Source organism: Protopterus annectens, chromosome 2.part2 (genome assembly GCF_019279795.1).
Source record: "Protopterus annectens isolate FY-2018-M chromosome 2.part2, PAN1.0, whole genome shotgun sequence".
Lineage (NCBI taxonomy): Eukaryota > Metazoa > Chordata > Ceratodontiformes > Protopteridae > Protopterus > Protopterus annectens.
Window position 1 is genome coordinate 343,930,154 of NC_056730.1, and position 25,637 is coordinate 343,955,790.

The 25,637-nt window shown below is 38.2% G+C and overlaps 1 protein-coding gene across 1 annotated transcript in view; it reads left to right on the forward strand.

The window, feature by feature from the left end:
* COL19A1 (collagen type XIX alpha 1 chain) overlaps positions 1–25,637 on the forward strand; it is a gene marked incomplete in the record, with an annotated part of 3,251,042 nt that overhangs the window by 240,355 nt on the left and 2,985,050 nt on the right. The window contains 1 exon segment of the mRNA XM_044063894.1: positions 25,012–25,086. Within this exon segment, the coding sequence (XP_043919829.1) occupies positions 25,012–25,086 (75 nt within the window).

Sequence of the window (25,637 nt, forward strand, 5' to 3'; positions counted from 1 at the left end):
GTGCTTTCTGTTTGTCTGACATCAATGTATGAGATGTGTGTTTCACTCTGAATGCATTTTTGCAGGGAACAGGAGCTAAAGAAGAAACTGTGCATTAACATTCAGCTTATGCTGATTTTATTGTACTGATAAACATTGTTCTGTTATCTCTTAATCAGAATACTTTTATTTTGGTTATTAATTGTAAATGTTGCATGGTGGTAAATAATCAGTTCAGCTATGCTTCTGACCAGTTTCATATTGGGAGGAGAGGCATATTAGACCATGGGATAATGTGCCTTCCCTTCCACATGTTTTGCCTATTCCAGTTGGGGGAGGCACTAGCTGTTTAAGGCTTTGCAGCTAAATCAGTTCCTCTGCATAAAAATTGCTTATATTTGCCTAGTCTAACTTCACTTGCCATAAACTCAATATGCCTGGCTTGATTTATTGGTTCCTAGTAGACTACTAGGCTAACTGCACCAAAGGACCATTTTAACACCAACCAATAACCTTCCAAAGTGCAAGACAGAGTGCTATTTAAACTATTATAGGATCATAGGAGGTTACTAGGCTAATGGCCCTGGGGTCTTTACAAGCCTAGTGATGAGTTTATCCCCAAAAAGAAGCCTCAGTCAGCACCTACAACCCCTGTCAATGAGGGACACAGGTGGAACCCCTAGGAAAAATTTGTGGTTTCCTATCCACTTATCAAGACTGCGCTTGAAGAGGGTCAGCGAGGTGCTCTGTTTGATGTGTATAGGAAGTTTATTCCAGAGACAGAGCAGCCTCTGGGAAACAAACCTGTCTCTCCAGCAGGCTTTGTGATGTTGCATATTAGATTCAGGCCTTTTGAGCGTGTAGTTAGACTTATGGATATAGAGCATCTCTAATAGGGCAGGGTCCAAGATTGCTTTGTAGGTGAGACACAGATCACCCCTGAGTAATCTGTATGATACCGAGTAGAGTAGAGTGACAGTGATTTGACCCTGTCTGCATTGGACAGGTGTTGGAGGCCATGGATTCACTTTGTGAGGTATTTCTGTGGCCTTTCCAGTTGATGCAGATGTTTGGAGAGGTACATCCCAAACGGGGTCTTTTATGCAATTAATGATCTAATGAGGGAGGAGTATAGAGAGGTAATAACCTTCTTTTTTCTGTATGCAATCCCTTTTCTCATCAGATGAACCAAGCAAAAGGCTTTCTGACCACTGCTGTTACATGATGGTCGAATGTGAGGTTGTTATTAACCTGAGTGCCCAGGTCTCTCACCACAGATTGTGTGCTTAGGGGTTTGCCATTGATGTGGTAATTGGTAGGGGTCATGTTTTTGATGAATAGTATGATGATAATACATTTTTTGCAATTAGCTTGAGGCCATGACTTTGGCACCAGTCATTAGTTGCTGTGAGACCTTTTTGCAGTATGTTAACATCATTTAGGGAGTCAATGACAGCACCCAACTTGCAGTCATATGCAAACTTGGTCAGCCACAGGCTTTTTGTCTTTGCCTGTACCTCTGAGAAAACGATGCCAAACAATAGGGGTCCCAGGACAGATCCCTGGGGAACTCCACTAGTGACAGGTCTGCTATTGGAGATGGAGGTGCCTTTTTTGACTTTGAGAATCCTGTTGTGAGTCAGTTGGCCACCCACCTCATGAGATAGGGATCTACGCCAAGTTATGTTAGCTTTTAAATGATGCTCGAGTAAGGGATTGTGTCAAAGGCCTTGGCCAAGTCAATGTAGGTGGTATGCACTGACTTTCCCTCATCCAGGGCCTTGTTGACAGTCTCAAAGAAGTCAACCAAGTTCAACAGGCAAGATCTGCTTGATAAATCTGAACTGGGTGTGGTCAAGTGCTCAGAGAATGTCTAGGTCCTTGTTTATGAAATACATAATAATATACTCCATGGCTTTACAGATCAGACTTGTCAAGCTAATGGGGTGATAGTTTCCAGGGTCAGTAGTGGCACCACCTTTGCGCAAGGGGATGACAATGGCAGCTCCCCACTCTGCTGCAATGAAGCCTGTACTTAGGCTGTGGTTGAATATGGTACTCAATGGCGAAGCCAGTTTTTGCTGGAGATGGTGCAGAATACATCCCGAGATTCGATCAGGTCCCATGGAAGGTGTGTTCTTTGCCTTGGATAGACCACTTCTTAAAACCACCAAGCACATTTTTTATTTAATAAACAATAAAATATATAAGCACCTTTGTCTCAATATTCCAAAATTACAGAGACTTCATCAGATACCTGATCTGATCAAATCTGAAGTCTCTGTAATTTTGGAATATTGAGATGAAAGCGCTTATATATTTTATTGTTTATTAAATAGAAAACGTGCTTGGTGGTTTTAAGAAGTGGTCTGCCTCCTCTATACTCATTTTTGTGGATTTATTCGTTGAATTGGTTTTGAATTCTTTGCCTTGGATAGTGCTGCAACACTTGATCTACAGAGATGTGAGGTACAGAACAAATATCAGGGATGTCGAAAGGGCCTTTGGAGGGGACAGGGAGATGATGTTTGCTCTAAACCTATCTGCTGGCAGGTTGGTTAAGTTAACAGGATCAGTGTAAGTGATACTCTTAAGTAATAAATTAGAACAAACCTGGGCTTTGCCACAGAGGTTCCTGACGTAATTGAAGAAGACTTTCTGGTTTCCCATTGTTTTGGAGGCTTGTTTTGATTCATAATTGGCCTTGGAGGTTTTCACTAGTGATCTAATTAGCTTGTGCAGGCTAAGGAGGGAGTTTTTCCAATTTGGAATTTGTTCCGTTTTATCCTTGGACAACTGTTTCTTCCTTTTGTTGTAAAGTCTGTTGATAGGGGATGTCCACCAGACAGGTTTGTGTTTCCTTGAGGAGCAGGTTTTAGTTCTATTGGGTATGGCTGAGTCCATGCAGTTGTACAGGTGCTTGTATATTGCATTAGCATACCGTGCAGCATAGTTGTCTGCATCCTCTGAGGGGGATGGTGGTGTGAAGCTACAGATACCCTCCCTTAGGTGGTTGTAGTCAGCTTTTGAAAAGTTTTTTAGCTTGATTACAGCTGGGGGGTTGGGTGGGATAGAAACTTTGAATGAGACAAACCGATGATCTGATCTCACCAGGAAAGGACATACTATGGTAGTGGTGCAGCAGTCGCCTGTGTTGGTGAGAACCAAGTCCAGAATGTAAGGAATCACTGAGAGATCGCATTAGTGCAAGAATAGCTCACCCAGTCTATGGTGGAGTTGTTGAAGTCACCAAGGATCAGGGTAGGGTGTACCTTGATGGAGTCAAGTAGATTCAGGTAAGAGGAGCGGGTGTCCTGAGTCATTGAGGGGGTCTATATCTAGCTATAGGGGAGGGTGGCCTAATGGTTAAGGTGTTTGCCTTACAAACACAAGGTGCAGGGTTTGAGTCTCACAAGGGATAATTGGCTAGGCTTAAAATGGCTCACAAGGGAAATTAGCCTAGTACTAATCTATTTAGTCACCCTGCTAGACAGGGGTCCAGGGAAATAAATAGTATGAGAAGAAATAGCCACAGTATTGTTATGGCTAGGCTTGTATAGGCCCTAGGGCCGATAGCCTAGTACCAACCTATGGACCTATAACTTGGATGGGTGTCTTGCCAACTGTCAGTTGCACCTGGAGTATTTCAGTGCGGCATGCTGGCAAACCAGTCTGGAGGTGTGCCTGTCCTTAATGAAGATAGAGACTCCACCACCCTTAGTCTTCCTGACTTCATTTTGGGGTCAGAATGTGTGGAATTAGGTATAGCCTGGTAAGGCAGGGGTGCTGTCTGCAGCCCTGAACCAAGTTTCCATGAGCCCACAGACATCAGCATCTTCCATTGCAAGGAGAGCCTCCAGTGAGTCCATTTGCAGGTTAAGGCTCCTAGCATTAAGCAGCATGAACTTCAATTTACTTTTTGACAGATCTTTTATGTTGGAATGTTTTCTTTGGGACACTACCTAAAAAAGGCACAATGGGGCCGGTGAGAGCCTTGGGCAGGATGCAGAAACCCAGTGGTGACAGGTGAAGGCCATCATTGGCAAAGCATCCAGGCCTATCGACCATGTCGTCCCAAACAGACAGATACTGGATCCCCTTGGAATGACACCAGAAACTAAGCCAATTGTTAAAGTAAATTATTTTTTGTTGGTATTGTAGTATCGTTCTTGGTAAAGGTAGGATGCTGCTTAGGGCTAGGGTCATACCTGCCTGGAACACATACTCTAAGAATTCAATCATGTCTCTCTTCATATAGTCTAGGAAGGTACGTCATTCACACCAACATGGACAATGACAGAGTCGTACTTGTACTTGTTGTGGAGAGACTTAAGTGCGTGCGTGATGTGTTGGATTCTGGCACCAGACAGACAACTGACCGTGACCTTCTACTTGTCAAGCCTGGTGAGGGGGACATCAGTGTGTCTCACAATTGAGTCACCAATGACTAGTATGTTTGGTTTATTGTTATGTCTTGTGGGCTGTGATGGTTTATTGTTTTGCGTTATGGGCTGTGTTGTGAGACACTGGTGTGTTGTCTGCTGTGTGTGATGTCTTTGGTGTTGTGTGTGCAATGTTTGTGAGTGTATTTTGGAGGTCTCTGCTGTTTAGCTAAGTTTTTATTGAAGACCTTTGCATAGGTGCATGTGTGTATTGTGCTTGGCTATGTGATGTGAGTGCTGTGGTATTTGTGCTGGCAATCTCCTCTTTGTCAGGAGTACTGACCGTGGCATGAGAAAGCATGGACTCCAGGTTACTGATGTACATACATTTCTAATAGGAGGAAGAATTATGTGCTAGGAGAAGAGGGTTGTCAGTAAACATGAGTCAGTTGCTACACTGTCTCAGTATGCCCATGTCGACCAGGCTGACAGAAGAAACTGATTGGAATTGTCCAGACATAGTGTTCCGAATGCTTGGGCAGACGTATGGAGAGAGGGTTTTGATAAGGGTTTGTCCACAAGAGTGTAGAACACAAGAACCTTCTTAATTGTAAAGTAAGTCCTAAAACCAAATCTAAGATGCTTAGAATAACATATAAATTTAATCAGGCTACTAACAAGCAGTAATAAATGTAGCAGAATAGAAGCACTTGAGCACTTAAGAGCACACAACAAAAATAAGGTGATAAAGTAGGAAGAACACAATTACAGTAAAAGCAGCTGGATAATGTGTAATTGTTTTTTTTTTAAGTGGAGAGGGAGGAAACAAAAGATTGTTCAATATTAGGACACTAAGGTGGTTGGCCTCCCAAATGCTCTCTTTCTGCTCAGTACACTGAGCTGATGAGATAGGACAGGGAGAAGTGTCTAAAGTCAAAGAAGCAAGGGGTAGTCCTATTCAAATGATTTCACTGCACTAGGTTGAGTGATCAAATTAGATATTTTTACCCATTTCAATATTAGGCATGGTTTACATCCTGTCAGCATGCACGGAGAGCCTTCATTGATGTATGTAGTACTGCCGTTCTTCACTGACTAATTACAGGAAGAATAAGTGCTCTCAACCTAGAACTATTCACTAAGATTGGTGGAAAAGTTTCGTTTTTTCTTTTCCCTTGAGACAGATGCAGAAATACAGATTTCTGTTAAAAGAGGAGTGTGCTGTGTCTAATCTCTATGTATGTAGGTAAGGCAGTTTACTGTTGTTGCTGTGTGCTAAGGACACACTTTTGTGTTACATTTACTGACAAGAATTGAGGTAACTGATAGTTACAGCTATACCACTCTGTACTTTGTCATTAGTTAATTGTCACATGTAAACAAAACAAAATTAATAAATTTAGGCTTTATCTTAAGGTTGGGTTCAACACTGCAGTTTGTCATTTTGCTAATAATTAATTAGCTGCTAATTACAGCTGCTCTGAATTTAATTACAATTTAAGCTAAGCTGCCACTCTTCTGGAAGATATGATCATAGTATATGTCAAATAAGTATTTTCCCTGGTAATTACCACTGAAGTACAATCTTTGCTTTCATGCCTCTTATTGCGGTGGTCCCCAGTTATTTGGCTAACATATGATTCTGTTAGTCCTAAAATGGGCACAATGCACACAGCCAGGTGTATTTTAACCCACGTGCCTCTGTTTTAGATCTTACCACAACTGCTGGAGACTATGTTTCTCCTCGCAAGGCAGTGTTGTTTGGTACTATTTCCCACAAGTGAGAAGGACATTTATGTTACCAAATACTTAAGTGGGTTTTCCTAACTGAAATGTGACTGTGGCATTAATATTAGCTGGGGAGATAGAAATTTGTAATACCACACTTCAGTTTTCAGATGACTTATCTTATATCCATAAAACAAACATAATCTCACCTAGCTCTCCCACATCTGTGGGGGGAATTTAATTCGGAAAGAAATTAGTAAAGTTGCACCACAAACAAACTCATCATTTTGTGCTTGTCATATTTGTGAGCAAGTGGGGCAGGGGCTCAACTGCAATGGGAAAAAGCACTGGGGAAAACAGACACACCACACCAATGGAAATTGACATTCCATTTGTTAAATGTCAGAAGGAGACAGCTAACACACTGACTGAAAAGTAACTATCTTCCATCCATCCCTTATCCACTTGTCTTACAACCTTCTGAATACCTCCATAGAGTACCTATCCACCACTTATTCCATTAACTGACTACATGGGTCCACAATTCTTTGCATGAAGAAATACTTTTGCAGAACCACAACCCTTTGCATGAAGAAACACTTTTGCAGATACGAGGAGTAATCAGCCTCCTACAACCCTCTGCCTATGCCCCCTTCCTCCTTCCTGTTCAGGTGACCTTCCTTACATGATATAATGTATCCATATAATTTCTCTCTCCCCTGTCTATTCTGCTTTCTATTGAGAGGCACCCCATCTACTCTAGTCTCCCAGCATATCCTTTCCATACTTGTAACATACCCTTCTGCTGGTTTTCCTCATGATTTCTTCCAGTTGTAGGATATCTCTCCTTGTAATTTCATGTAGAATTGCACACATTACCAAGATGTAGCCTGATCAAAACCTGCTAGAGCACAACTTCTTTGTTTCTGAAGGTTGTATCCGTGAAGATACACCACAACATTTTGTTTGCTAATACTAATACTACTACTACTGCCCTTTTGCTTTGCCATTGGGGTGAAAAATCCAGGTGTAATCACCTCCCCAGATCATTTTTCTCCTTTATTGCTTTCAGGGTTACTGTGGCCCAAGTGTTGTAGTTTGCTTTGCTTTGTACTGAATCTTACATGCCACTTTTATGTTAACTTCCAAATCATTTATCGTTTTACAATGTAAAATTGAAACTAATGCAGTACTGCAGGGATACATGCCGTCCCTCTCTTGTTTAATATTTATTTTTCAGATATCCAAGCCAGTATCCCATAAGTCTGGTTAACCAGGTTTGCTGATGACTGCAAGCTGAGCACTGTTATCTACTTAGCCACTGATATTAAACTGCTCCAACAAGAGCTGTGATATGCATATGCCTTGTGCATATGAAAATGGTCTCGAGCTAAATCCATGAAAGAGCAACATAACAGAATTTGGCAAAATGCTGTTCTGGCCTCATATGTTATGAGTGGTACCCCTCTTCAAACAGATACCATCATAACTGACCTAGATACAAATGTGGACAACTCTCTCCCTCGCCCACTCATTTGATCATAATGTTTCCACTATAGTCAATAAATCTTTCTACCTGGTCCAGTTAAGTTCCAAATGGAATATCTCAAGATTCAAGACATCATCTTAAAAGTATACTATTCCCATGTTGTACTCATCACTGAATATAGTGCCTCCTTGTGGTATGTACAATTTAAATATATTAATCAACAGGAAAGGTCTCAATAAGCAAAAAAAAAAAAAAAAATTAATGGCTTTACTTCCTTCAGCTATCCTGGCAGATTATTAACTCATCTATCCATATATTTAGTAGCTTAACAGCTGCTCTAAGATAACTTGTTTCTTGCCTTTTCTCCCCCTGAAAGACCCTGTCCTATTTGACTTACTGTTTCTTTGCAAAATTAGTGGCTATATAAACACCCACACCAGGGGCTGAAATTTACATCAACAAATAAAGACTTGTTGGAGGGATAGGTTCCTAACACAACATATTCCCAGGTCATGTAACAAGTTTCCACTACAGGTCAAGCAAAGTGCTAGTTTGTCTGTCTCTAAAGCTAGTCTTGATGATTGGATGGGTATTTACGTGTTTATAAATGGTTATCATGTATGGCCCTGGGAAGAGGCTACCATAAGAATTCTTTCTCCCAATTAAAGAATTAACCAAGCAGTCAGTGCAGCATATAAAAAATATCTAAAATCCTCTCAAGCTGTGTTATTATTGTTAGATAAATACATACCAAGAGGTGCTTTATGTTCAGTAATGGGTCTGATAAGATGTGAGTAAAGGGGAATTAAGACTTCTTTGGATCTAGTGGAGATGCCTGTGATAATTAGATGGGTCACATAAAATACTTTCTGAATTACTGTGGAGACATGATGGTCAAATGATAAAGAATTATCAACAAGAGTACCCAGATCCCTTACAACACTGTCTGAGTGGAGAGTGTATCTTCTATACAGTAAGTGAAACTGTTTTAACTATTTGACATAGTGGTATGTTGCTCTGACGGTAGTGCACAGGGTCCTGGGTTCAAGACTTGGCAGTGAAAAAATACAGAGCAATGCATATTTTTTTACATTTAATTTGAGACCATTGTCCATGCACCAGTTGGTCTAAGTTGGGTTAGAGCTATTGTGAGTCAGTTAACTTAGTTAACCATAGGCCAGAAGTCCTGTCCTGAATGTCTGGGAAAATATATACCATAATAGGAGATGCTCTAAAACTGAGTCCTGTGGTACATCACTGGTAACTTTTTTGCTTTCAGAAGTGGTACTTGCTACTTTAACCACATAAGTTCTGTCAGACAACCACTTAGCTATCTGTCTTTCAATATAAGGATTTCCATTCAGATTTACAAGTCTGTTAATAATACTTGCATGCAGAATGGTGTTAAAGGCCTCAGCAGTGGCACTGCATGATAACTACTGACTTCTTCCGTTACTTTTTCTATCAGAATTATAGTGGCGACTGAGCTTAAGCACAATGTATCTCCCTAGTCTTAATGGCTTCTTGCAGACAAATTGTGATAGAATAATTTTTAGTATTACATTTAGTAGTACAATTGTATTGTTTTAAATAACCTATATACCACAGAGAAAACTGGTACATGTGAAAATAAAGCTGTTGGCTGAGAATCCTAATAAATCAGGAAAAAAATACCCAGGCACTGTAGACAAGCTAAATTCAGAGTGATCAAGCAATTATAACTTATATAATTATAACTAAGCTATCAGCCCAAGGGCCTAAGTAAGTCTAGCCAACAAGGTTCCCTGACTTTTGCCATCCAAGAAAATTATTTTCCTGTGCCCCTGTCGAGCAGAGCCCCACAGAAGTGATCCCCAGGGTAAATTTCCTATTTCCCATCCACTCATCAAGGTTTTTCTTGAAGAGTGCTAATGAGGACCTTGTTTGATATAGATGGGTAGCTTGTTCCAGAGCATGGGAAGTCTATGGGACAGGAATCTATCCCTCCAGCATGTTCTGTTTATTGTGGTGACAAGGTTAAGGTCCCTAGAGTGTATAGCTTGGAGGGATTGTGAATTCTTTAGGTGGAGCATGTCCAGTTTGACATAGCTTTGTATGTTAGGCAGAGATCACCTCGGAGTAGGCGATATGCAATGGAGTTAAGCTGGAGCTTTATGAGATGGTCAGTATAGGGCATCTGTTTGAGGCCAGTAATCCTCTTTGTGAGGTACTTCTATGGCCTTTCCAGCTATTATAGATATCTTGTGAGGTACATTCCAAAAAAGGTGTTGTACTCTATAATGGGTCTAATGAGTGATGAGTAGAGGGCAACAATGACCTCTTTTTTCCTGGATGAGAACACTTTTGTGATATGTTGTGCCACGTATAAGGATTTCCTGACCATGTGGTGATGTGATTATCAAAGGAGAGACTACTGTCTACCTGGGTCCCAAGGTCTCTCATCACACTTTCAGTGTTAAGTAGACTGCCACCTATGTGGTAGTTCATGGGTACAGAGTTTTTACTGAAGGGGATGACAATGCACTTTTTGGTATTCAGCTTGAGGCCATGGCTTTGACACCAGGCATGTCTCAGTGTGGCCCTTCTGTAGGATGTCCACATCATTTGGAGACTCGATTATGGCTCCTAGTTTGCAGTTGTCTATGAACTTTGTTAGCCAGAGACCTTCTGTGTCAGCCTGTACTTCAGAGAAGTAGATACCAAACAGAAGAGGACCCAGGACTGAACCCTGTGGTACTCCACTTGTCACTGGTTTGAAATCAGATTTGGAATGTGCAACTTTCAGAGTGTGGGTTCCGTCAGTGAGCCAGTTGGCAACCCATCTTGTGACGTAGGGATTTATGCCTAGCTTAGTGAGTTTATCTATAATTCCAAACTGGGGGGTGGTATGGAAAGCCTTGGGGAGGTCAAGATAGGCTGTGTGAACCACCATACCCTCGTCTACAGCTTTGGTGACTGCTTCAAAGAAATCTATCAGGTTCGGGAGACATGATCTGCCCATCAAAAACCTGAACTGGGTGGGGTCCAGAGTTTGGAGGTTACCAATGTCTTTGTTTATAAGTTCCATGATGATATGTTCCATGGCCTTGCAGACCAGGCTTGTCAGGCTAATGGAGCAACAGTTCCCAGGGTCTGTGGTGGATCCCCCTTTGTGGAGTGGGATAATTGTTGCTGTGTGCCATTCAGTGGGCGCAAAGCCTGAAGTCAGGCTATGACTGAACATGGTACTTAGGCAAGGACCAGTTCATTCTGAAGTTCATGTAAAACACAGCCTGGGATGTTGTCCGGTCCCATGGATGCTGTGTTCTTGGCTTTAGAGAGTGTGCTTTTTACCTGCATAGTTGTGATTACAGAGGTTCTGTATTCTTCCGGTATAGATATGGCCCCTTTAGGGAGTGAGAGGGGGGTAAAGTTAGCACTGAACCTATCTGCCAGGATGTTGGTGATATTGGTTGGTTCTGTAAATTTGGTGCCATTGTGCTGTAACTCAGAGCAGATTTGGGTGTTGCCATTGAGATTCTTGACATAGCTATAGAATGTTTTGTGGCTGTCCTTAGAATGAGTGGTGATTTTGTTTTCGTAACTAGCTTTGGAGGATTTTATGAGGGATCTCAGCTTCTTACTGAGGCTGACCAGGGAGCTCCTCCACTTATGGGATTGTACTCTCTTTTGCAACAGTTTCTTTCTTCTGTTGTAGAGTTTGTTTATGGCAGGGGACCACCTGATTGGCTTTCTTTTTTTGGAGGATAGCATCTTGGTTCTGTTAGGGATAGCACAATCCATGCACTCGTGCAAGTGCTTATAGAGTGCATTTGTGTAGGATTTGGCAGTCGTAACTATATTGTCTATCTGCATGGGTATCATGAAGTTCACCACTTCTGTTTTAAGAAGCATGAAGCTGGGTTTGGAGACATTTTTTACAGTGGTTTCCTTAATGGGGGATGGGGCGGGATGTGGATATCTAGGGTGATTAGCTTATGGTCGGATCTGACCAATGAGGAGCTTACCTCAGGTATGGAACACCAGTTGCTCATGTTGGTAATGACTAGGTCTAGGATATTGTTGCACCTGGTGGGGTGTGGATAAGCTGATTCAGGGCACTGGAATTTATTAATTCCAGAAAGCGTTGAGCTAAGGAGTTGGTACACGAGTAGTTTTCCCAGTTAATGATGGGGTAGTTGAAATCTCCCAATATTAGAGTGTTTGGTTGAATCCTAATATTTTCCAGTATATCCAGAAAAGAGGAGTGGGAATCCTGGGTCATGGTGGGGGAGCTGTAGCAAGCTACAATTTGGATTGCAGTTTTGCCCAGAGTTAGTTGCAGTTAGATAATCTCACTTCTTTATTGAAAAATCTTGCATTTACTCTTTATTCTGCCTGTCTCTCATATCTGCTACATTTATTATCTGTTTGAAATACACATTTCTCACTTTCCTCTTTCTTCCTCTCCTCTTTATACACTATTCCACTGACCTTTGCTTTATGAGAGAGCTATAAACTCACTCGCTTATAATGTCATTGCATTTTAATGCTACATGACATTGTATTTGCCTTGTTTTACTGACGGTATATGTGTACTATTTTACATGTCATATCTGCGTTAATATCTGTATTTGCAGTATCTTGTAATATGATGTCAGTTTCCTCCTGTGTATATGTATCTTATATTTGTGGAGCTTTTTCCCCTTGTTCTCCACTAAAAACAAATGCAGTTTTCCAGCAGGCATTCCTGGTAAACAAATGTCAACAAATGACTGAATGAATGAATAAATAATTAAATAAATATTTTAGTATTTGTAGGTTCACAGGTGATTACTAGGCTAATGGCAAAAGACCCTTTACAAGTCTAGCCAGTAATACCCAGGATGTGACAATATTATATCTTAATTCCCCAGGTATGGGACGGGGTAGTATCAAGTAGTGGGTCTTTGGGTGTTGGAGCCCTGACTCATTTTACAGACTGTCTCTGTCCATAAGGGACATAGGTAGTACCCCGGGAGTGAAGTTACAGTCCCCCCCCTATTTATCCAAATTCTTTTTGAAGAGAGTGAGTGAGGGACAGGTTTTGAGATAGCCTTTGGGATACAAATCTGTCTCTGCACCAAGTTCTGACAGAGTCACAAATATACGTATTTTGCATAATTACATTACATGGCTCAGTGTTACACACAGTCAGTCATGATTACTGTCTGTGTAGATGGGGTCCATATTAGTTTGCTGTAAGATATTTTCAGTGAACGCCTATTCAGCGACACGTATTCAGTGAAAATCATTTCCGTGATTCATTGAATTTTCCAAGGACAATGAAACAATTGCCCCATAGCACAATGGAAGCCATAAATAACTAAATCAAACTGACCCAAGTGGGGGGCTTCATCCCACATACCCCCCTATGTGGGGGCTGTGCCACAACCCTTCCCAACTATATATGCAAACTCCAAGATCGCACTACAGTGGGGAAAAGGGTGTAGTTGGCCAACTACTTCATTGCCATTGGAAAATTAAGTGAGTTCCAGGACTGATTTTCACTGAATATGTGTTGATGAATACGCGTTCACTGAAAATAAGTTTCAGTTAACTTATATAGACCCATCTAGATGCTGGGCTCGGTATCACACTCACACATACATATGACGATAATGTTGTCGTGTTTATGTCTTAGCCTTTTTTCTCTCTGTGGCACTCCACAGCTATTCAATGAGAGCTCCCTTCCTCCTATCATCTGAAATATTCATCTTAAGCCAATGATTAGCAGCTATTTCAGTAGAAAGGGGCAGCCGGGGAGTGGAAATTAACTGTACTCTGGCTAGTGATCTATTCAGCAGCTTGAATGTGGATTTATCCTTAGTGCTTTGCTACTTTTTTATACATAACACCTAACTGCTGATACATTTCCATCACACAAAACTTCAGTATAATCCTGTAAACCAGTTCTTTATTCCTTCTCCACCCCCAAGCTGCAACCACGAGACACATTAAAAAGCATTATATTACCTTTAATTATTTAACAAATTAACTGAAATAGGGCATCTGTGTTTAACAATATACTAATCATATAAAAATTCACTGTCCTAATTAGAATTTTGAATTCAGTTACACCAGTTATTTCAAAATAATGGTTATGTAGGGTATACTAGTATAACAATAGCAACAAAGTATGAAGCAGCGAAGACAACCATGCAGCTCAGTTCAAATTGAATAAAACTCAGTTGTAATATCCAGTTCAAATCGAATAAAACTCAATTGTAATATCCAAAACAGCAGCTTTATTTCGTGCATATAGATGGTAAGCGCTTTCACAGATCAGCTTCCTCAGACTATTAAAACAATGTGCTAATAATTAATGGATCCTTAAATACCTTTACTAAAACAATTATGACATCATATCACACTTTTAATTAATGACTCCATAGTAAAAGAACCAAGCTGAAAAACAGTCATACATACTACTTCATGTATAAAACAAAGTATATAACGTACAAGCATCAATGTGTACATGTATACATACACATTTAGGGTAAAATATATGATTAATATAACAAAATATGTTTCTGCATACTCGTTTCTTTATAATAGTATAACAGCTTACTAGACATTTGAAGCTTCACTTTCACAGAATTACAGTACTGAACTTGATAACAATTTTAGTAATTCTGTGGTCTGTCTGCAAGAAAATAGCTAAAAAATCTCACATCATCACCACAAACACATTATATGAACAATGTCCATAAAGCTTATAAATCTGCATCATTTGTAGATCATGGCTACAGGTTTATATTCAATACAGAAAGGACATTTGTGTAAGTCTGACCAGTAGTAACATTTACCCACTTATTTTCCACTGTCACATTACACTCATACCTCTCAACCTCTTAGAGCACAACATCTGGACAAAGCCATAAATAAAAGTGGGACAAAGGCCCAAAACTAGGGACAGTTTTTAAATATTGCTATTACAGACTTAGAAAGTTGATAGAATAACATGTTTTGCATTATCATAAATTTAAGTAGAAAACATTGCTTTCATTCTGCCAGCATTTAAAAGAATACCAGAAATGGTTAACCAGTTCATTTTCCTCGAGTGGAGAACTTTAGGAGGTACAGGTGACTTTTGACATTCTTTGTGCAGGAAAATAGCTTAATCATCTGCATGTCACATTACATGAGACAGCAAATACTCTGATAAGCTGTTGTTGAAAAGCCTTCTGCCCCTCTTGAAAACAAACAAATAGAAGCACTCTGCCTTTCTTATTTTGAAATGTACAGTGAAAATAGAACCAGCATCTATATTGGTGATTGGTAAGCACTTGAAAATGATTTTAGCTTCATTCAGTCTGCAGATTTCCTAGATAGCCAAAGGACACTTGTTGGATACGGAAAATACTTTGTGCCAATTGTTACCATCTTTGTACACCCGTATGAGGCTTAATTGTATGATGTTCATATCTGCAGTGGGAATGGCACAATATACTCCCCTGAGGATGTGATGACAATTTGTTATTAGAATAACCTGATACTGTACAACATGTAATCCACAAACCACAAATGAAAATAATTGTTTTGGAGTATGCGCACACTGAAGTTGCAGTTAAATGTTGTGGGCTGCATGGAAGAAGTCTGAAGGCTGCATGTGGCCCATGGGCTGCATGGAAGAGGTCTAAGGGCCGCATGGAAGAGCTCTGAGGGCCACAGGTTGGGCACATCTGTGTTATGGCATTTTCCTTGAAAAAGTGGAAAACCAGTGTTCTTGATCCTGAGATTTGCAGGATAGCCTGTACTTCCTGATCAATGCAAAATACTTATTTTTACTTTAATACCAAAAATAAACACTCAGTTTTGTATGATTCAGTTGTTACTATTGTTTCATATAATTTAATAGCATGTTAAAGTGCTTGAAACACAGGATCAAAGTTTTTAAAACATTTAAAGGAAAGTTAAGAAAATATAGTTGTTTTTCTCCCTTATTGTTGGAATAGTTTCCATTTTTCATGTGTTTCCCAGGGCACAGCTGCTCATATTAAGGCTGTCTTGTGAAAAAGAGCATCAAGCCGTCAGTTTTGATATTCTGCTGTTTTACTCACTTGTAGCATTGGAGTTAAGGTACTCCAGCAAAGAGATTCCATGAGCGACAAAGCAGCTTGTAGTTTTAAGAAGTTTGCAGGTTATACATAGAAGGAAGTGACTGAAGTAAAGAGAATGGAAATTATATCTGAAAGTTATCTGACAAAAATATGGCCTGTTTATACGCCTTTTATCAGTAATATTTCTAAAGTGAGTGATTCACTAACAGTGGATAAGAATATATTTCTTCACTTGCAATACAAGATTTGCTACAGGTTGATTTTTTCCTTATGGGGACTATTTAATGAGCAATTAAACAATAGATTTAATTATGACAGTGGCATCAAATATTTAATTTGATAGGTTGCATTAAAATGATGTCAGTAAATTACAAATTGAGGAGAGAGAGGTGCCCATGTAGATGACATTTAAGAAATGGTCTGGGTATTTGCAGGATCAAAGAATGCCAAAAAATTTGTTAGACTAATAGTGTTTTTTTTTTAGTCATTTGAGTCAGACTAAATAAAAGTGCAGCCAATTTACTTCTGTTAAAAGGTTAAGCACCGTGTGCAAAATTGCAGTATTAGAAGTTATTATTAATGGGCAGAAAATAAAATGGCAAGTCCATTTTACAGTAATTCAAACACATAGAAAATAGAGTACTTATTTTTAAATGAAAATGTCTCTTCGATGAAAATATGGAAATCACTGTGTGTTTATTAGATTTTGTTGAAATTTTACTTTCTTGTGATAAAAAATGTGGCAATTCACTAACATATAAAGCAAACCAATTTAATGCTTGGTAAATTTTACTTTTCAACTAACTATATATTTTGATTTATTAGTGCTTTTGCTGGAAAAGCACTATTTTACATGACTAATACAAATGATGTTACATGCAAATGACTGAATTGCTTCCCTCTTTTCATAAACATTTATTGGACAGTTCATCATTTATCACAATTAATGCATGTCATTTTTCCAGAAATGTTCATAGTTACTTGGACTTTTATACTACGCTTCTGCCTCTGGCCTGAAATAAATTTAATTCTGAAACAATTGAATTCATTCTGCTGCCTAAGAACTGTATCTCTGAATGCTGTAATACACACAAACCTATTTCTCAGGCACTGAAATAAATAGAAAGAAAGAAATTTCAGTGTGCCGTGTTATGAGGTTTAAAGAAATACTACTCATACTGGAAAAGTCTGCTGGTTAACTATTAAGTCATTTAGATGTTTGCGTCAGTCGCAAGTCTGATATTGAGCTGCCCAGTATTACTTGAATGTGTGAGATGTGAAGAACCAGTACACAGGTTGTGTTATGACCAGAGCCTTTTGTCTCATGCCCTTGGCCTGAAGGCTAACAAAATGTAAACAAAGTCTAGCCAGTAAAGGTAATATGAGACAAGCACACTTAGCTGGCGTTTGCCTCTTAAACAAAGGAATCCAACTTGTAGCTAATTATGGTGATGATTCAATATAACCAGTGTTGAGTTACAGGTACAGCGAAGAAGAAGGAAAAATACACTAGATCCATGAGATAGAATATAATTGTTGCAAGCAGGTATTTATCATTAATATCTTTGATCCTAGAGCTTTAAAAACAATATCTGTAGTATTATCTGACCAATGAAGAGTGGTGGGGTATTATTAGGTTAAGTTGTTTGCAGAACACTGAAGTACATTATTAATTTGTTTGTAGCAGCAAATGCATGTGTGATATCTGTGTGCCTATATGTGGAGAGATGCATGTATAGCTTTTACAAAAATAAAATGTTGAGGGTAAGAATGGTTCAGTGTTATCAAACAGCAAAATAATAAGGGATGTATGGGCCAGGAATAAAACTGAAAAAAGGTAAAAGAGTAGAATGAGTCCAAGATGAAGTTTGGACTGCAGATTAGAGATTGCCTTCTGTAAGAGGATTTATTATCAGAGTACAGGCAAACAGAAAGGGATAAGGGAGTCCTAAGTGAAAGCCCAGCTCTGGTAGAGTTTTAAGTCATGTTTAGAACAGAAACTGCTTTTAAAAATGGGATAATTAGTAGGATATATAAAGAGCAGTATTCATAGTCATTGCACAAGCATGTTACAGCCATCTATGATGTCTCCGAATGAGTATAACTAAGCCTTGATTGGTAGGGCTACTTAATGCATAATGTTGTTGTTTGTCTTTCTGGCTTTTCCCGGTTAGGGGTCGCCACAGCGGAACTCCGGTTCGCTAATGATTGCCAGTAGATTTTTTTTTTTTTATGGTGCCGAGTTGCCAGCCTGACGCCCAACCTACAGCGAAGGCACGCCCGTTCATGCATGTCTTTCAGAGGCCACTCAACAGTGGGGAGGACATACAGACTCCACCCGAGAATCGAACTTAATGCATAATGGTTGTGAGTAATCATAAGCAAATGAACTCGTATTGAGATATAAATGGGAAATGATGTTGCCTATATATGCCAGTGAAGCATTCTTGTACTTACTTGCAATTCATAGGCAAATTTGTGCACCATCTGCAGATGCATTGTAAAAAACAGAGTCGTGCGTATTATATCAACTTTGCAATCCAGACACTTGCTGTTGTTTCCTTTGCTGACTCAGCAAAAATGATTTCAGTTGTCCTTTCTCTGTCTTGATTCTTTGTTCTATATCATTACTGGATATAAAATGCCACAGTCAGACACAGAAAAGTTTGATATAATCATCTGTTCAACAACACGACAGTGGAAGCATACCTGCCATTCTCATTAAAAAAGTTATGTGATACAAATCCCATACTTATATGCATACAGAGTCCAGCCAAGTAAAGTTGTGCTAAAGTTATGTTTGAGCTATCATGAGTACATTCTTAATAGTAACAAAAAGCTGTTTATTAACACACCTGTCCTTGCATTAGTCCCTGCCACGTTCTTGTAATCACTATACTTCAAGTCTCATTTATCTGTGACAATCAGGAATCTATCAGTAAAGACACATGTTGAACTAACAAAACATCCTTGCCACTTCTGTGCTTCAGATTTAAGTCATTGCATTTTTACCATGTGAGCACAATCAATTAAAGACACCAAAGCATTGATTTTATCACTGATCCCTAATCATTTCTACTGCTGCTGTAATGATTTCCCATTTACAAATGATAGCTTATTCACCAAAGCCATTGTTATATGTCTATCATTTGAATAAAACAAACATTTCTTGAAGTGAACTATATTGCATAGTAATTTCCAATATTTCTATCATTTTTAGTTACTTTACAAAGTCCACAGTTCCTTGAGTAATTCACCACTTAGATTGGTAATGTGGTACTGCTCAACTTACTCATGTAATTTTGGGGTCCTTTGCGCATTTTGTATGCAAATGAAACCGTTTTATGTTTATCTCTGAATCACAGCAATATGTGAACATATACAGCATATAATTGGTCTCATCTTCACACTTATCTTGAAGTACTTTACACTTTTGCCATAAATAGGTATGTTTATCAAAATGCCTGCACATTTCTGTAGTCAGTGTGAATAACTTCTGCTGACCCTACTTACATATATACATAGTGCCACTATTTATGGATTACCATTATAAAAATCCAAAACCCAGTAATGCGAATACTAGACAAATTTTAGCATGATAACTATAAGAATCAACCAGAGGAAGTTAGAAAAGTCTGGGAAGAAAGACTAGAAAATTAATTTACAAAAAAACAATGGGAGGACATATATATGGCTACAAAGCAGGCAACAAAATCCCTAAGATTTAGGATTTTTGCTTGGAAGAGTGTGCATAGGTATTTTTATACCCCAAGCAAACATAAAAATATCAATTCATGAATTTAAAAGAAAGTGATTTTAAAACATATGAAATAGAGCTGCCATCATTCAAGCCTTTAAGCTACCAGATCAATTCATGTATTTCTAGCCTGTTTTTCAGTGAACCCCTCTCTGGGTCATTACTACCGATTCCACAACACTAAAAATAACCTTTTTAAAATTAGTACAGGTAATAGATGTCTGTCTAAATAATTGTTAGAATCCTGTTTCAAAATGTTAACTGTGTGTTCATAGGCCTTCTTTCTTAAAAATGAGACATTTTTCCAACACAGAATGCTGACATAATGTACATTCTGCTATGTATGCTACTGTGGCTGAACTGCAATTAAAGTTCCATTAATATTTGTGTATGTATGTATGTATGTATGTATGTATTTATTTATTTAATTATTGATGTATTTGGAATTTGTCTACAAGGAAAGTCTGACTGGGTCATGAGGTTTTCATTTCCAGAGGAGGCCCAGGGAGAAAAACTGCATATATATATATATATATATATATATATATATATATATATATATGGTTAACAGAATGAAAAACTAGACAGACATAATAAAGTCATAGCATTGAAGAACACACATGAAAGGAACACATTGACTTGTCAGAATGAGAACTTAAGTACCAGTATGACTCATTCATTATCCATGTGGGTGTAAATGACCTGAGACATAGCTCCCTGGACTATATGAAGAGACATGATTAAGCTCTCAGAATATGTGTCACAGACTGGTATGGGCCTAGCATTGAGCCACATTCTACCTTCTCCAAGGATGATGCCTCAATACTGACAGAAAATGATTGCCTTTAATAACTGGTTTAGCTACTGGTGTCACTTCAAAGTGGTCTAATATTTGTCAGCCTGGGAAAACGTGATTGACAAGCCACATTTCTTTGCCAGGGATGGTCAGCACCTGTCACCACTAGAATTTCAGATATCAGGCAAATCATTATCTACCCCTATAGTACCTTTCCTAAGTAGTGACAAACAGATAAACTTTCCAACATAGCAAAATCTACTCATGATTAGCTAAAGGTATTACTGCTGAAGGTTAGGAGTCTCAACAAAAACCTACACTCCCTGGTAACACTTCAAACTCTGGAGAATGATGACATCTGTGCAGCTCAAAGCCACGGAAAGCACCTAAGCAGTACCTTCCATATACTTAGATCACTTGCTGCACCTGAAAGACAAAAGATGGAGATAGATATAGCAAATATGCAGGCTGATAAATTCAGCTTAGATTTCTCCTCCCATCACCTCTGGTTACCGCCTAGGAAATACCCTCCTCCATTCCTCTATCATTTACCACAAGAGAGCATGTGGTCACTTTGCTCTCTAAAGCTAAAATCATGGGCTTGATGGATCCCAGCAATATCTCAGGATTCCTCTTGAATAGCATGAAACACGACATATGAGGCCAATAGGATCTCTATTTAATTATAGCCTCCAGACAGGCTTTGTCCCTGAGGAGTGGAGCACAATAATGGTCCTCTTTCTGCATAAAGGGGACCATCAAGAGACCTAGAAAATTCTAAACCCATAAGTCCAACTAGAGTCATATGCATGGCCATGGAAAAAATAATCATGGACCTGATAAATGGACCCGAACCAATTCAACTTCTTGAAGGAGAGGTAATGCCTGCTCAATCTGGTGAACTTCTTTGATTAGGTCATCAAGGCCATGAATGAGGTTTTACCTGTGAATACTGCCTACCTTGACCTGGCTAGGAATTTGACACAATTACCCATTTGGATATTGTAGTTAAACTCACAAAATTTGGCATAAATCCCTACATCATCAGATGGATGAGCAAATTAGATTATGGACATGACACATGTTGTTAGAGTAGAAGAATCCATATACAGCAAGAAGCCAGTTTCTAGAGGGCACCACAGGGCTCAGTGCTGAGACCTCTCCTGCTCTGAGTATACTTCTGTGAAGTCAAGGCTAATATAGATGGCCTTTGGCTGACCAAATTTGCTGATGACTGCAAGTTGAGGACAATCATTGAATCCCCCAGTGATGCACATATCTTTCAGAAAGGTCTGACTCAGACAAATAATCCATGCTAGAGTCATGGCCTAAATGTAAGTACAAAAAATGCATAATTATACCTTTACTGAAGTCAAATAGCCCATCAAATTACAATATTAATAGCATGACCCTAAGACTAGACCACAGTGGTGAGAGATCTAGGTACAAGATAGACAGCAACCTGAATTTTGACCACCATGTGTCCGCAGTTGTGAGGACGTCCTGTGTCATGCAGCTTATAAGTAAATGCATGTCATCCAGATCCAAGGATGTTATAGGCTCACTACAATTGGGCCTCATTAGATCAATAACTAAGTAAAAGCACCTTTCAATGCATACCAGAACAGGCACTTGATTGTAAACTTCCAATGTTTTCATGTCGCTGTTTTGAACATCGACAAAATGGTAAGTCGACATTATGAAGGGGACCTGTATATATATATATATATATATATATATATATATATATATATATATGGTTCCCCTTTATATGATCGAATTTCTCTAAACTTGAAAGTCATAAACTCAAAACCAGAATCTCAAATTTAGAGAAACTCCAACATTTAAAAGGGACAAAAAAAAAAAACTAACACCTTTCAAATGTTTTCACAGGGGGGTTTCACCCCCCTGCACCCCCCTACTTAAATATACCTACTCCAAGATCGCACTATAGTGAAGGAAAGGGAAATCTCCCATTCCCCGCCATACTCATAGGTGCAAAACAGAAGATTTTCCATTCCTCCGCTATAGTGCGGTCATGGAACATTCACATTTAAACTGTTAGGGTACAGGGGACCTGGCCCCCTGCAATAAGGTAAGTTAACTTTTTATTTTTTTAAACCTAAGGCTCCCATTCACAATTTCAAGTGAATGGAAGTTTGAGATTCTGGTCTCTATATAATATATATAATATATACATGTGTGTGTGTGTGTGTGTGTGTGTGTGTGTGTGTGTGTGTGTGTGTGTGTGTGTGTGTGTATGTGTGTGTGTATGTGTATATATATATATATATATATATATATATATATATATATATATGTATATATAAATGAATATAATTATTTATAGCTAACTCTAAACACACACATGAGATTTTGACCATTTATTGAAATGCAAAAGTATCTAAAAACAGCTGATGTATGCTTACATTTCGAAAAACAAACTTACCAAAAACTCAAAGCAGCTAAAATGCAAAATATCACAAAAAGAAACAGATTCCTTTTGCCCGGCCCTAACACTGTTTTAGGTTTAATATGTTGTTTTGGGTGTTTCATTCTCTGTTTTTTACATTCATTGTATATAAATGAATATACTGTTTTGCTTGTAGCATAAATGTGATATCTTTAGGAGAAGTTAAGAAGTCTTACTTACACAGCAGAGGTGTAGATAAGCTCTGCAGAGCAGTAGGAAGAGCAGGGCAGAGGGACTAGCTGCCCCGGGGCACTGACCTACAAGGCTACTTATTGAAAAATAAAAAACAGTTTACAAGCTTTCAAACTGTTCTTTTCTTTCAAAGGTAGGATTGGGTTAGTAGGTTTCTAGATAATAAACTTATTTTTATAAACTCCGCAAAGAAAATTCATAAAAATATGCCTGTTAAGGTAACTTCTAACACCTCAATGCCCCTTTAAACATAAAAAAAATTATAAGTTAACAGTAAGTGTTCACAATCAGTTATAGATATCTGGGGCACCAACAGTTATGTTGCCCATGATGCCAAGCTCCCATGCTATTATGAGGGTGTTGAGCTGTTGATAACATACTTAAAGAGTAAATATTTAATCGATGCAGTGTACCTGATATATATTTTCATCATATCCTTTACATGGATGTAAGTAAGTACATATGTTTGTATGAGTAATATATCTACTGTATATCTATTTACAGATAGAACGATGTGCCTGGATAATATTCACTACACCTGTTTTACAGATATGAAACAAGAAGATTGATTACTCGTATCTGCACTAGTCTCTACTTGCATTCATACATTGTACCTTTGAGAAAGTCTCTTAACTGCACAATGGCCCCAGTTCATCCTTCAAAAGAGACACTTAAATTTAGTGGGCTTTTCTTATTTACAAATGAAAAACATTGACATGTGTTGCACAGATTCTTCAGGCTCAGAAATATAAATATATATATATATATATATATATATATATATATATATATATATAGATATATTTAAATTTAAGGAGGACGTATTAAAGAATGTTGCTCTCATTTCATGTTGCAGTATGCAAACATTGACACTCCTACCATATTTTCTGAATTGCGCATCTTTCTGAAACAACATGGATAACCTCAAATGCAGTTTGTATATTTTTTTATTTGAGTGGCATTTGGACACTTCTTCCCTTTTAATATATATATTACAAATTTAAACAAGCTCATTTTGTAGTAAGCATGGAAACATTTTTAGATTACAAATATATTGCAACAATTATAACACTATTGAAGATTGCTAGCAATAGGTATGTGTATATTGTTTACTTGTTAACAATGTAACTACTCAGGAAGGGTTTTAGATCCTTACAAACCTCTGTAGCATTGATACCAAAATATATACACTTGTTACTGAGCCTCATTCATTGTCATAGACAATGGATCTAGCAAATCTTACATAGATAATCACTTAAAATTATTTCATATTTTACAGATATATTTTATTTTCCACATATTTATAGTTATTTGTAAACCAAGTGCTACCTTATACACTGGTTTCACTTAATCAAGTTTCATCAGTGCGCTCTCATTGACAAAGCTTGATTAACAGAAACCGTTTTGTGAGTTTCAGAAGCCGCTGGTCTAATAAAACCTGCTTTTTTGGACATTATTTCATGTGCTGGATTTGTTTGTTTCTGGATATTAACTTTGTGTCCATGCACCATTGTGGAAACATTTGCACCATTTGTGTTTATCTATATCTATATCTCTATATTTATATCTATTTATTGTCTGTAAGCAAAGGATTTAAAAACTGTTTTTTTTCCTTACTTTCTGCCTATGTGACAGCACTTGCTAAGTGCTTTACTGGCTTCCAAAGCTGGTAAAACAGTAGCTTTTTTTGTTTCCTTTCATTCTCTTTTTTTAATAACAGGTAATAAGTACATGGAGAAGATACAATTCCTTGCAATACAGAGAGCTATGATCAGGTCTCACTGATCATAACCTGTTATTATGTGTTCTCAACATGGCAGGCAAGATTTACTTCAAGAGCAAATTTCTTAGCATCCATGTCTTGAACCCATAATAACGTAGCTATGATCAGAGACCTGATCTTAACATTACATGATATTCTACATCCTATTATATTCTCTGTATTCACATTTGGTATTTTGTGTTCTTTCCTGTTGCATATGAAAATTTGTGATTGCTTGATATGAAGTGGTCATAAAAATGGCATGCAACCCATTTTTTCTTGCATTTATTGTCACAGAAAACAAGCATGTCTATGAACTCAAAACTGATAATAAGTTAGCTAAATAACATTCCTACTTTTGTTTAATTCCAGATGATGTTTGTCCACATCTCAGACTTGATGGTTGGCAGTTTAGACAAAATCAGAAGCAAGTTGTTGAAGTTCCAGGTAACTGAAGAAAATTACTCTTCGTTGTTTAACCTACTATATCATTTTTGTTTTAGCTAATGTAGTAAGCCAGAGGAACGTCTGGTAACTTTGTAATTCATCTTATCTTTTGTATTTTATGTTGGTATTTTCAGTATATTATTTTCTGAGCAGGACATGTGAATGACTGCTCTGTTAGGCAGAATGTTTCATGAACTCCAAAACTGTCACAACCTTCAGACGAAGACTGCTTTAATAACAAAATAACAAATGTTATTACATATGAAGGTACCTTTTTGATTGGAGCACAAGTAATGAGATTCATACATACTTTTATAACATAACTGTGTTTATAAAGACAAGCTTTTCCTAAAAACAAACCTTTGTTTATTGTCCACTACTTCTTTCACTTGAGGATCTGCTAAAAGTACAGACCAGTGCATATTAATAATATCAGATACAATGCTAACGCCATTAGAAAAAGTTAAAATTAGTCTATTTCTAACTGGACCTCTCATCCTAGGTAGTTCCTGGGTAATAGGTTTTGAAAATAGGGTCTCCCTCTGTCCTGC